This window comes from Carettochelys insculpta, chromosome 28 (assembly GCF_033958435.1).
Source record: "Carettochelys insculpta isolate YL-2023 chromosome 28, ASM3395843v1, whole genome shotgun sequence".
NCBI classification, from domain to species: Eukaryota; Metazoa; Chordata; order Testudines; family Carettochelyidae; genus Carettochelys; species Carettochelys insculpta.
This window is the reverse complement of record NC_134164.1, coordinates 944,172-958,080: the sequence shown is the minus strand read 5'-3', so window position 1 is coordinate 958,080 and position 13,909 is coordinate 944,172. Positions and strand designations below refer to the sequence as shown.

Here is a 13,909-nt window from a genome sequence, read left to right as displayed (position 1 = left end):
TCAGGAATGGGGTGAGAGTCTGGGACTGCGGGGAGCCCAGGCCTGGGAGAGTGGGGTGATGCTGCAAGCCTGCACTAGGGAATTGATGCACAGGACAGAGGCCACATGGGTCCCCTGCTTCCCCCTGCCCAGCTGTCTTGAGAGCTGCATCCCCCTCAGCACTGAGCTGGCTGCCCCTGCTCCCCTGCACCTTATGTCCCCTCTGGTTCAGCTTCACCTCCCAAAGGCCAACGTTCCTGTAGGCTGAGCACGTGGGCCCACAGCCAGCAGCCTGGTCCTACTGGTGGTGCACAGCCCATGCGCCTCGGTGCACGTGACAAAGCGTATTGTACCCACGGATGGGAAAAGCTTGCGGGAACCCTGCCACAGCCCGTAGTGACCCGCCTCTGCTCCCCTCTTGCCTGCACAGCTCTGAAAGGGGAGGGGAACCTCTACACCAGCCTGCCGCCCAGCAAGCAGCAGGAGGTGGAGAAGCTGCTGAACAGCTCCCCAGAGGACACCTGGCGCCATTTGGCCGGGGAGCTGGGTTACAAGGAGGATCACATAGACTCCTTCACGCAGGAGGAGTGCCCGGTCCGCGCCCTGCTCTCCGACTGGTCCAGCAAGGACAGCGCCACCATGGACACACTTTATTCTGCCCTGCGCAAAATCCAGCGCGGAGACGTTGTGGAGAGCTTATACAGCGAGTCAACCGCCACGTCGCCGGTGTGAAGGGCGTGGGGGGCAGGCGCTCCCCAGCCAGCCCCTCTGCGACCCCACGGCGAGAAGATGTGAAGGAAATGGGGTTCCCCCGCAGGGCCCTGTTATTTACAAACAATCCCATAGGCACTGACCTCTTCCTCTCAGTATTGTCCCTTTTTACTGTCCCCAGCCTGTGGCGGACCAGACGATGCTAATGCGGAAGGGAGACAGCCCAGGCAAATGGGGGCTGTGGCCTCTGTCAGTCCTGCTGGGACCTCGGAGCCCTTGGTGGTGCAGGAGAGTTCCATGTGAGCAGGAACATCCTGTGTGCTTCCCCGCGAGCCCCAGCCATACGTCTCTGGGGGCTGAACAACAGCCGTGTTCGCGCTCTCTCAGGATGCTCCTCTTCCTTTCTTTGCCTGCTTCGCTCCCACTCTCCCACGCCCTCTGCAGACCTTCCTCTGCCCCCTCCCGCATATTGCCACCCCCTCCAGCCTGCCCCAGATCTCCTGTTGTTCCCCCTTGTAATGCACCTGCCACGCCAGGCAGGACAGACCTGAATGCTGAATGCAGAGAGATCCGGATGGATCTCATGGCTAATGTGTGACTGAAGATGTTATTAACAGGGAATTGGGATGGGGGGTGGGGAACCAGAGAGATGTAAATTAGAAGGAGCTAGTTGGGGAAATGGGGGGTCTCCGTCTGTAGCATTTGCCCTCTGCACCTTCCTAAGGGGGTGCTGCTGGAGTTGGCAAGGGGTTGGGAGGACTTTGTGTCTAGCAGGCAAACCTACACTGTGAACCATGAAACACCCGGCATGCAGGTGTGGGAGAGAGCAACCCCTTTGCCTCCAGGAGACGCACAGCCCTCCAGCTCAGAAACATTTGCTGTGGTTGTTAGCTGCCAGGCAGCGTGATACGTTAGGAAACAATCTAGTTACCTGTGGACCAATCTGGTTTAGTCCACCCTGCGTGCTCAGCGGTCAATGGCCAGCCCCTTCCCAAACCTGCTCTCCCCTGGGCAGACTGCACCCTTGTTTGAGCTGCCAAACTGCAGTGGAGAATAGCAAACCACCAACCAACTGGGAGAGGGTCTGCCCTGGGGGGATAGGGGGAGCAGAGAACAATTGTCATCCGTCAGCCAGCAACCCTCTGCGCCAGCTGCCAGGCCACCGATTGGCTGTCACCCAAGAACTGTCACATGTTGCACTGGTGAGACACGAGGAGACCGGCGCTGTGCCCTTCCTGCAGCGAACCACCCACTGTGGGCTATGGCGGAATCACAGCTGCTGCATTAAGGGCCGATGGGGAGGGGGACTGATGCCTTAGCAGGTTGGCGAGGCAGCCAAAGAGCGGAGAGCCATTGCTTGGGGTATCTGGTCTGCACCAGCAGCTCTGATCAGCCCTGGGGGTTCAGGTGAGTGGGGTTGGATTTTACAGACGCCTGTGACGATGAACTCACTTCTCCCCCTTCCTTCTGCTGGCGACGTTAGAGATGGAGCCGGTTCCGTTCTATGCAGCAGTCTCAGAGATGGGGTGAGTGGGCTCCGAAGGGCCAGAGGGTGATTGGGAAGAGCGCCCAGAAGCTCAGCTATCTTCACTCTTTTTCCTGAACCTTCATCTCTGCAAAACCGACAAAACCCTGGGAAATACCCTGGGGCATTGTGAGGCTTCCAGGCAAGACCCAGGATGCGGAGCAGCAGCTGCAGCAACATCACTAAGGGCACGGGCAGGGAGCGTTTTCATGATTGGTGTTTGCTGCGACTGGGAAATGGGTTGGGTGAGAGCTGGGGTGGGCGGCTCTGACTTCTGCCAAAGCAGAAGGGCCCGTCCCCCACTCGAAGTTCCTGCTTTGGAGGAGATACTAGGAAGCACCAAATCATTAGACAGCTGCTTTCCCATCCCCTGGAAGATGAGCACTCCAGAGATGTGTTCCTAGGAGAGGAGAGTTCCAATGGAGCCCAGCGCTGCTGGCAATCCAAGTGGCCTGGCCCTGTCCATGAGGCTCCCTTTTGTATGAAGCTCCTGATGTGAAGAGTGACTTGAAGCTGCCTTTCCTTCACCTGCAGGGCTCTCATGCCTGCGGGAAGTCAAGAGAACTGTGTGAAGCGCTCTAGCCCTTCAGAAGCTCAGCAGGCCTCTCCCCGAGCTGCAGTACTCATCTGTTTTGCAAGCTTCCTCCTCCTTGCTGGAAGGGAAGTTACACAGCCTGAACCCATTGGATTCCAGTATGGCCGGTAGGAGAAAGGAAATGACTTCCGAGAGCTGTAAGAGTAGACAGGTCAGTACTGGCCATCAGACCTCAGTCCAAATTCGGATGGTTGAACCCTAAGCTGCAACGTCCCAGCACCTGCAGTGCATGCTGCCGTAAAGTTTCTCAGGCTGTGGGGGTCCGGCAGCTACAATGAGGTGTCTCTTCAAGAGGCTCCCTGGGGGAAGAACTCTCAGATTATCAGCAGTCTGTGCAGCAAGGAAGAGGGAAAGTACGAAATGTGAAAGTGCTTGTAGAACTTGGCTCTGTTGTAATTGACCCAACTGGAGAGGAAAGATTATTTAATGCCACAGTCAGAGCTGGGAGCATTAGAAGCTGAAGGCAGGGGTCATTCTTGCGTTTGCTCCTTTTGCAGGACCAGTAACTGGCAGAAAACGCTTTGATGACTGAGAAGATTGTTTCGGTGCACTTTGATTTTCAGTGAGGGCCAGATTCTCTTGGGTCCTATGGAGGAGCAGTTGGCTCCCCGTGGATCCCTGCTGAAGATGAAGACTAATGGAATAAAGGGCTCCTCAGACCTAGCTGGCCAGGGAATGATTTCCTGTCCCGTGAATGCTTTCAAGCTATTGAAGAATGTTCTCATCCCAAACTGAGAGGAAAAGTCCAAATGGCAACGTTTTTTGCAAATCAAAAAATCCAGAAAAAATATCCAGTTCAGGGCAAAACATTTCTTTTCAATCATTTTGAAACACTTTGTTTTCATCTGGAGCATTTCTAAGGATTTTCAATGGGGCAGATAATTAGCTTAATTATTTAACAGAAAAGCCCCTTTGAACTGGAAAACTCTGATTTTTTTCATTTAGAAATTGTCAAAATGAAAAACAGCTTTGAACCTCCTCCCACTTGTTGAGTGGAAAACTGTCAAAACTGACTCTTGCCTGCAAAAAAAAGGTTTCCATTACAAAGACAGCATTTTCTAATGGGCAAAAAATTTTCTTTGGGAAATACCTGACCAGCTTTTACTACTGAAAACAAGTAAAAATCTGCCCCCAAATTTCTCCAGTTCTACAAGCTTCCCCTGCTGCTGCCCTAACACATCTCCTTGGACTGGAAGCTAGTGAAGACTTGTGGCAGAACTGGAAGGGAAGAGAAGCCCCCCCACCCTTCCACCTTTTATGCCTCTGGTCTGGTCTCTTCCTTCTGTTCTCAAGCCAGTATGTTCATGTCATATATCCATTGAGCTGCTAAGTCACTTGAGCCTGACTCTAGACTCCTTGCTCAGGCAGCACAGCCTTGGAAATCACTGGGAGTCCTGACAGAGGACGGCCCTCAGCTTCAGGATTTCACAAAGGATGGGCCACCTTAATCTCTGCTCTCATTGTGGTGGGCTCCAAAGGGGCAGACCTTGTCCCTGAGAAAAAACCTGAGAGCCAGTACTCCGTACATGAAGGATGACCAGTTGTTTAGTTGTTACCTAACTACAGATAGTCTGTGTGCCTCCCAGCTCTGCTAGAAACCTTGTTATTAAACGAGGACGGGGGGGATGGAGAGGAACCCACAACCCAAGGAGACAGCTAAGAACTGTAAATAAAACTGCCTTGTTTTACTCACCACTAAAATGTTTCTAAGTGTGAGGTAGATTGCTGAAGAGCAGGCAACCCTGGCTTTCTCGTCAAGGGTTCTGTTCAACGCTGCCTTAGCCTGAGGTCTTCCACAAAGCTACCGTAGTGTTACAACTGGTGCCATTCAGCCCCCAGACTGGCCTTTAGTGTCTTCCTGATGGACAGTTTTGTGGCAAAGGTCCATTTGCTGAAGTCTCTGAGTTCTGGGTTGACTTTTGTTGTCAGCCTTGTATTTGTTACAACCTTGATTCTGGCCTTACAGACTAAAGACACAACAGGGGAAGCTGGCACAGGCCACGTCGAGAGACTGTGCGTAACTGACACAATCAGGGAGATTAGCTCTGCGATGAAAGGTCAGGCCTTTTCAAAGGGATAGTCTGAAATTTTCCAAAGTGCCCAGGCTTGGGAGATGGCACCCCATCCCATTGAAAGTCAATGCAAGTTGAGCACCTAACTCAGTGGTGGGCAGGCCATGGGCTGCATGTGGCCCATCAGGGTTCTGTGTGTGTGTAAAACATTTTGTTACCATTGCCCACATGCAGGGCTGCCAGATTCTGCAGGTTTCTGTCCGCGTAGTTTTTCCCGAGTGGTATTACTAAAGTGACACATACATCAAGTCCGGACCCGTGAAGTGAGGTGTGTGCTGATTGGCCACACAACAGTGACTCAGAACCGTGCACTCCCTCTGCAGCCAATCACAGCACTGCCACAGTTCACTTGGCACAGCCCTCAAATTCTAGGTATGCCAGCACAGTGAACAAAAGGCCCCTGTGCAGCAGACCGTCTTGGTTACAACAATCACGTGGCTCACTGAGATGAAAGAGGGCCACTCATGCAGCCCACGCTCCAGCCTAGGGTGCCCACTGTTGGCGTAATTTTCTAACTGCTTTAGAAAATTTCACCCATTGCACTTTAAGGTGGAGATTGTGGCTTGCTAAAAGTTGGTTTTCTAGGACAGAATTTACAAAAATGCCCAGCTACCTTCCTATGTTTCCTTGATCTAGGAGTACAAGTCTTACCAGCTTCAAGTGGAGCTTGAGCTTCTAGGTAACTTAAGGGAAATCATATGCCCATGACTATGTGTAGGCATGTAATTAAATGTGCTGGTTTAGGGATAAACACTCAGCAGCCTCCTTTGAGGTCAGTGTGAAATGAGCACCTCTGAAAATCTAGCCACTTAGCAAGGTGCCAAATATGAACCAAGGAGAGGATCATTTTGGCCCCCGTTTCTGAAAATTTTTACCTGGGTAGTTTTTTAAGTTTTAGAAAATTTCTTTTGAGTTTAGATGTCCCAGATAGTTAAGCAAAAAAAAATGACTGTGGAAAAAGAAGGGATTGGATCAAAACCTTCCTACTTTGGTACTGAAGATGTAAATGGCTTAGGTTTTTCAAAAGTAACTAGTGACCAGGTACTCAAGTGAGGCGCCTTAAAAAGGGCTGATTTTCAGAGGGTGGGCACTTGACACTTTCTGAAAATTAGACCCATCCTTAAGGAGGCCCAAGATAACAAGCCATTTGCAAAAATCTTGGCCTAACACACTGGGCTAATGCATAAGAAACAAAAACAGAAAATTAACTGTCTAGATCAAATGGGGAGAAATATAAACAAGGGAAGAAACAGTAAAGTACACTTGAGCAAGAAAAATATTACCTTTAACAATCTATTGTGTTAGTAATGCAGGCAAGGGCTTTTTAAAAATGTTAATAGTGACCTTATTACTCATCTTTTTGTATGTGGGCACTGAAGCAGAATATAGAAGATCAGGTATTCTTCACACAACCTGGTGCTTCTTGTATATTGTACATGCAGTAACAGCTTTAATTTTTGAGTTACCTTTTATATGGGGAAGCTGATCTTAATCGTAACATACCTATATTGTGCTTCAGCCAAAAATGTCTCGCAGAAAACTCTGGAAACCAAATGCAGACTCAAGTTTCTTTTGTAAAGCTGGTTGAAGTTTTTTGAACGATTGTTCCCACCAAAAAAATTAATGAAATTTATCACTGGAAAATGTAGTTTTCAGTGACATTTTATTTCTCAAAGGGAAATTTTTAGAACAAAGACACTGTATTCATTGAGAGGGCAATTTGAAATTAATTGAAAAGTAGCACAAAAAGGGAAAGTTTTTATTTGAATTGGAATGCAATGAAAAGTCTCTGGTTTTGTTTTAAAATTTCCTGCCAAACATCAAAAACATTGGAACAAACTTTTAGCTGAAGATTTTCAACCAGCTCCAATATTAAGCATTGTCTTGATTTACGCACAGGGGAGGTTTGCATGAAAACAGGATTATATGGGCATTGTGGCGGGGGCTTTGAAGTATACTCAATGAAAGCCAGTGGAGAAGTCTGTGGTTCTTGTATGGCTTCCATCACTGTGCTCTCTGATCACTGACCACTCTCTAAGGCAGGGCAGTGCTTTTATTCCCATTTTACAGATGGGAAATTGAGCTCCACAGAGGCAAAATGATTTGTGAAATCAGAGAGGAAGTTTATGGAAGAATATGGGCAATAAACCAAGATCTGCCATGCTGCAGGCCAAGAGGTTACCATCCTGCCTCCTCTGTAATTGTGCAGTCCCTCTGCTGTGCTGTCTCTGAGGCATGATTTATATGTTCTGGCATCTCGGTGTTCTATGCATTAACATTCTTCCGCCTGCTTAAAAGAGAAGACACTCACCACCACAAAGCAGTACTGGACTGTATTATTTGACCCATGAATCCTATAAGCCGAGAACAGAAAAGAGGCCTCGTTTAGCATAGATCCCAAAATAATTAACTGCCCATGAATCCTTAAGAGTCACACAGCAGAAAGAGTTAATTTCGCGCAAGACTCTCACTATACCCCCACCATCAAAAGCCAGTCCCTTGCAAGGAGAGATGTGAAAAATGGTCCAGCTGTCTGCCACCGTCCAAAACAAGTCAGAGAAGCTCATATACAGGGATCATGGGAGTCTTAAAGCATCTGTGCTGGGGAGGATCCCTGGGGATGTTTAGGGTGAGGTGCAGTGTCCCCTGGAAGCTGAGCGCTTGGGCAGCTGCTCAAGAGAGATTCAGGTATCACCCAGCTGATTAGCAAAGTGCCCGCACTGGCAGCCTGTGTTTCCATTGTCAGTACACATCCACCCTTGCCTTGGAGCATGTAGCAAAATTTATTCTGCTCATGGCTGGAAGAAATGAGAGGGAGTCCTGGCACGGTGTGGGAATGAGGAACCATCAGGCAGGCTTTTTTGAGACTGGCAGAAGATGGAGAGCTGAGGGATGGGAAGTGCTAATGCAAGAGGTTGTGGGAGAGGAAAACAGGCTGTTAGGTGTGGGGGCTGCCTTGTGCGGTCAACAGGCAGGGAGCACTGTGGTGTCAGGCGGTGGCTTTGGAGGGGGGGATGGCTCAGAGTGGCTTTGTGCAGCATGATGGCTCCAATGGGGACAGGAGGTAGGCGCTTTGGCATGGAGGGTTTCAGAAGTGGCTTCTGCTTGAGTAGCAGCCTCCATCTCACCTGGCCAACTACAGCCCACTGCTCGCCCCATCCAGGAAAGTAATAAGGAGACGGACATGTCAGCAGGAGGAGGAGGCTCTGTGGAGCCCCAAAAAGCCTGTGTTCATGCAAATCTCCCTGTAGACAAGGAAGAAAGATCCATTCCAAAGAGGAATCATTTCCCCAAATGCTGGTGGCTGGTCCAGAACCCACACGCCTGCAGAATTTGTCCTAGTCTGTGAGCTCAGCTGCCTGGTATAATCCCAAAGAAGTCCAATGGACTTCATCTGAATGTTCAGCTCCCCCAGCATTGGGACTACTCTGGATTATGGCTTGTTTAAACACACAATTTGCACTGGTTTAATTGAAATCCATTTCATACCCAAACAGCCCCAAGTGGACTCTCCAAGGCCTGCTCTCAAATCAACCTAACTGCAGTACATGGGGCTGGGAAAACATTTTGCATGGTCAGACTCAGATAGCTTGACCTGTCTCTCTGTATAGACACAGCTAGGTGAGTAGGAGAAAGCTGCTATTGTAGTAGCTCCTGCCTCTTGGGAGAGGTGGATTAACTCAAGCAATGGAAACCACCTTCTACTGATACAGGAAGCACCTACACAATGGTGCTACAACAGCACAGGCGCAGTGCCATAAATATGCTGCTGCATAAGTATATTCATGGCCCAGCTTAAATCCGGCTCCCAATTTTACTGGCATTGTTAAATGTACCGCTAAAAATGCAACTGTTACAAATCAGCTTTACAGGGACTGAAGAGTGGCTATGTTGGGTTTAACTAAATCAGTGGAAAGGCCCATGTTCATTTAAACAAGAGCAATTCCGTGTGCAGAGCTGGAGCTACTGAGAGTAAAAATGACTCTATCTCCAGCACAATAGTGCAAAGGTATCAGCTTCTAACTGCCATATAGTAAAATCCCCTTTGCGTGTTACCAAATGCCCGCTGAGAAGAGAGACGCTCAGTATGCAAAGAAGGGCTTAAGGATGCCTCACGTTCCTGGTCTGAGACAAAAATAACGAGGAAAAATAAGCCAAAGTTAATGATCTTGGAGATTTTTTTTGTTGCTTTTTATACTGTTTTGTTATACAAAGAAAGCACGTTCCTCTTGTTAATACCTGTTATTATCCTGGCCCCTCGGTTTCTCTGTAACACGAGCAATGCCAATTTATTAGAAATTCTTACAATGAATAAATAGTCCTGTAATGGAAACATCCAATTAGTCCATGGCTTTTGCTGGGCTCAGTGTCAGTGGCTTACAGTAGGGGTCTGGGTGGCTGGCTGATATGGGCCAGCACCAAATGGTTGTGTCTGTATGTCGGTGAATGAATTTGTGCTTGTGTGGGCAATTAGCCGTGTGTATTTTTCAGCTGTGAATAAACAGCATGCAGCACTGGTGTGTCTTGGATGTATTATGTGTGAAATTGCTTTTGCCTTTGTTGACACATAAGCTTGTAATTGTGATTGTTAGCATACATGTGCGAATACACTGGTCTTACATATGCTCTGTGTGTGTGGGCTTGTGTCCACATTTGTATGTCACACTAGGATTTGGGACTGTGCATATGTTTGTTGGACTTTGTGTTTATATTGCTTGAACTATGATCTGTGTTCCCCATAAGGTGTGCAGCCACTCAGGAGAGATTCAGATGGCACCCAGGTGACTCACAGCTAACTTTTTCATTTCTGTGGGTGGTGCACATTTACACATGCTTTGATGTCCATAACAAAAGTTGTTCTGCACATGGATGGAAAAACCCACACACCAATGGAAAAGATTAGCGAGTACATTGACTGTGATAAGGCTTTGTGATTTAGATGAATTGGGAACACCTGGCTTCTAACTGCAGGTCTACCCTGTTTATGTTGAGATACCAGACAAGTTGCCTTAGCAGTCTGTACCTCAGTTTCCCCAGAGAGGGTGATGATGTTACTACTGGGCTTAATTAGTTAAATGTGACCAAATTATTGTTAAACAATGAACATTATGCTCTTTTCCCGCATTTAATGAAAGAAAAGGGGATTTATGTGAGGTTTTAAAGGAGAGATATTTGTTCTCCTTTTCCCTCCTGCTAGGTTTTTAACCTTGGAAATATCAGATGAATAAACCCTGGTCTCCATTGTTTGGAGAGAGGATGTTGTGGGAGCCTCGGGGGTGTTCTCTGGGAACTTGCACCTCCATTAAACCCTCAGGCTTGAGGAGCCTTTAACACAGATGTCTTTTCTCCCAGCTGTTCATTGGACATGCATGCTAAAGAGATTTTACTAGAATCCCCATCGGAGTGATAAGCCCTCCCCCAGCTTTTGGGCTGATGTGCTCCCATAATTTCACTAGTTAGCTGGTCCCAGTAGGAAGTGGCTATGCAGACAAAACATGGATTTAAACAGCAAAAGAAAGAAAAAACATTTTTCCTGCCCTCCGAATACCTGCCAGCAGTCTCTATTTATGAAAGAGTGCCCTACAACACCCGCCCCCCCTGCAATTATTATTTTGGAGTATCTTTTAAATTTGCACAGTGTTTTACCTGGCACAGACCCCATCCAGCCAATGAGCACAGAACTAACCTGCTAAAGACAGAAGAGCAACATTTATTATTTGTTGTGGCCCAGTTCTCCAAAGAGCTCAGGGCCAACTTTTCACAAAGGCTCAGCACCCCGCAGAGATCTGTGGCTTTCTGCTTCCCATTTAGACAACTAAATAAGAGCCAGATTCACAATGCTCAGCGACTACCCAGCCTACCTAGATGGAAAGCTCGGATGCTTTCAGCCTTAGTAGAAGCCACAGAGGCCACAGAAGACAATTTGCCTGTCAAATAAAGGCAGCGCTGGGTGCAAAGTATGTTTATAGTTGTGTTGAACAGCACGTGTGTGCCTGTTTGCTGGCTGCATTTATGCACACAGGCTTGGGAGTGTGGGGTGTTGGTCAGGGATGTTTTTTTGGGGCCCTATGTGGTACTATTAAACTGGGTCCCCCTAAGCCTAGTGGCAGCCAGGGCCAGTGGGGCCTGTAAGCTCAGTGCTTGAGCAGCTACCCAGGTGAGCTTCAGGTGCTGCCCAGCTGACTGAAAGCGTGCCCCCAGCTGGCAGCCTGCAGTGGTGCACATCCATACATGCCTGGCTGCACATAACAAAATTCATTCTGCTCATGGACAGAAAAAAAATAGAAAGAATACTGGCTGGGGGAGGGCATGCTGAACATTTTTTAGAGACATGATCTTAAAACCATTGAGCAGCATACTAATGAGATATTTTAAAGCAAATTTTAAACTAAAATCCTGTTGACTAACCCAGTCGATTCAGTAACTGACAGGCTAGACGGGAGTTGGCAAATGCCTGTGAAATGGCTTCCTTGGCACTTGACTGGTGCTTTCACAGACCCAGGGTTCTGCTAATAGCTCTGGCCAGTTGTCTCACTTTTACGTTAACGAGATTGGCTCCAGAGGATACAGAGCCAGAAAACAGGGATAGGAAGAAGTGGGTGGACAGTAAAACCCAGCTGTGCCCCAGATTTTCAGGTGCCTTATGCTGTTGCATCTGGGTAAGTTTTGGGGTCCACTCACAGACACAGGGACTAGCACAGGAATGTAGCAAGACTCTTGAATGGGGCTGATTTTACTGGGGTGGGGGGTGGCGGGGGAAAACCTCCTTCCCACTCTTTGCTGTGTTGTGGCACAGAACATCAGAACGGACATACTGGGTCAGACCAAAGGTCCATCTAGCCCAGTATCCTGGTGAACTGAAGACAATGATCAAGCGATTTGTCTCCTGCCATCCATCTCCCGCCTTCGACAAAAGGCTAGGGGCACCATACACAGAATTATAGCTGTGACGGCCCTCCACTCACACCTTCCTCCTGGCATGGCCGAAACCACGATGGTGCATCATTGCAACAGGGTCAGTATTTTAACCCGTACTCCCATTGGCAGTGGTTGGGAGGCTTCCAGGGGTGGGTTGGGCAGTCAGTGAGTGCCTTTGACCCAAGTGTCAGAGCAGCGGTACCAGCTGCCAGGGTTCCAGTGCGGTCACAGTGGCTTCCTGTCCCCAGCTGCACGACCCTGCCTGGGAGAGCGCTGGGGAGGCTCACCAAGGTGATCGTTGAGTGTGGGACTGGCTGTGTAACATCCTCCCCTCTGCTGCACCAGGATCCCCAGCGCTGGCCATTGCAGCAGGAGAGAAATTAACCCTCTGTTCTGGACAGGCACCTGAGGCTCCCATTGCTGCCAGGGTAGCAGCCAGGGAAAGGACGCGGCCAACTTCCTCTCCGCTCTTTACCTGCCCCTCAGGAGCGCGACATCGGCCCCAGCTCAGCCTCACATGCGCATAATGAGCTCCAGCGCCAGGCCACTCCTAGCCCTGTACGGACGCGCTGTCAGTCACTGCACCCTGTCAGCTCTGAACCTGCTCAGCACCCCCACGCCCCGCTCTGTGCCGCAAAAAACACCCCCAGCCCCCCCCACTCTGTGCCTCAAACAACACCCCCAGCCCCCCATGCTGTGCCTCAAACAACACCCCCAGCCCCTCACTCTGTGCCTCAACCAACACCTCCACTCTTTGCCTCAAACAACACCCCGAGCCCCCCCAGCTCTGTGCCGCAAACAACACCCCCAGCCCCCCATGCTGTGCCTCAAACACCACCACCAGCCCCTCACTCTGTGCCTCGAACAACACCCCCAGCCTCCCCGCTCTGTGCCTCGAACAACACCCCCAGCCCCCCATGCTGTGCCTCAAACAACACCACCAGCCCCCCCACTCTGTGCCTCGAACAACACCCCCAGCCCCCCATGCTGTGCCTCAAACACCACCACCAGCCCCTCACTCTGTGCCTCAAACAACACCCCCAGCCTCCCCGCTCTGTGCCTCAAACAACACCCCCAGCCCCCCTGCTGTGTGCCTCGAACAACACCCCCCCAGCCTCCCCGCTCTGTGCCTCAAACAACACCCCAATCCCCCCCCCACCCAACTCTTTCAAGACTACCGTGGTCCACCCGCACACCCAGCCATCCAGGTTACAAGCAAGAGCAGAGTTCTCTGGGAGATTCCCTTTGTCCAGTTCCCTGCTGCCACCCTACAGCACATCCTCTGCAATGACACCCGTCTCCAGCCTCTGCACCCCGCCCACTGTAAAGCCCACCGAGGAGTCCTACTGCCTGCCTCTGCCTGCAGCCAGACTCTCCTTCCATGCCCCCACTCAATATAGTCACCCTGAGCACCTGATCCTCCTCTGCCGTGTCCTGCCTCCCCATCACCGGAGCAAGCGCTGCAGCTGAATTCCAAGCCCCAGCACTGCTAGAGCGCCCATTGGCCTTCACAGGGTCAGGGTGGCACCGCCTCTGCTGCTATGTCCTCTGTTTTGACCCTTAACTCTGCTCACAGCACTGTTCCCTCTAGCTGCAGGCCCCTTGCATTCCCTGCTGCACCCACCCCTATTTGCCCAGGATCCAGGGCCAGGCAGGAACCGGACCAAAAGCAACAAACACAGAATATTCTGCGTGGCCCACGTCAGGGTGGAGACAGAGCTGGGCCCCAGCCAGGGACCTAGCCAGGACAATAGCTGAGGACATAAGAAAGGCCACACACAAAGGTCCCTCTAGCCCAGTCTCCTGCCTGCTACCAGTGGCCAGAGCCAGGGGCCCCAGAGGGTGAACAGAACAGGGAGTCACTGCATGATCCCTCTCCTGTCTCTCATTTCCAGGCTCTGACCAACAGAGGCTGGGCCACCATCCCTGCCCATCCTAGCTAACAGCCACTGATGAACCTCACAGCCATGAATTTATCTAGTGCTTCTTTGAACCCTGTTAAAGGCCTGGTGTTCACAGCCTCTGGCCAGGAGTTCCACAGGTTGACTGTGTCCTGTGTGAAGAAAACTTCCTTTTAGTTCTTTGAAACCTGCCACCCATTAATTTCAT

The 13,909-nt window shown here is 50.1% G+C and overlaps 1 protein-coding gene across 1 annotated transcript in view; it reads left to right on the top strand.

Annotated features, from left to right (window-relative positions):
* NGFR (nerve growth factor receptor) overlaps window positions 1-9,365 on the top strand; it is a 39,362-nt gene extending 29,997 nt beyond the window's left edge. The window contains exon 6 of the mRNA XM_074979217.1: window positions 410-9,365. Coding sequence (XP_074835318.1) covers window positions 410-711 — 302 coding nt within the window. The 3' untranslated portion in view covers window positions 712-9,365. The remainder of the gene's footprint in view (window positions 1-409) is intronic.
* The last annotated feature ends 4,544 nt before the right edge of the window (window positions 9,366-13,909 follow it).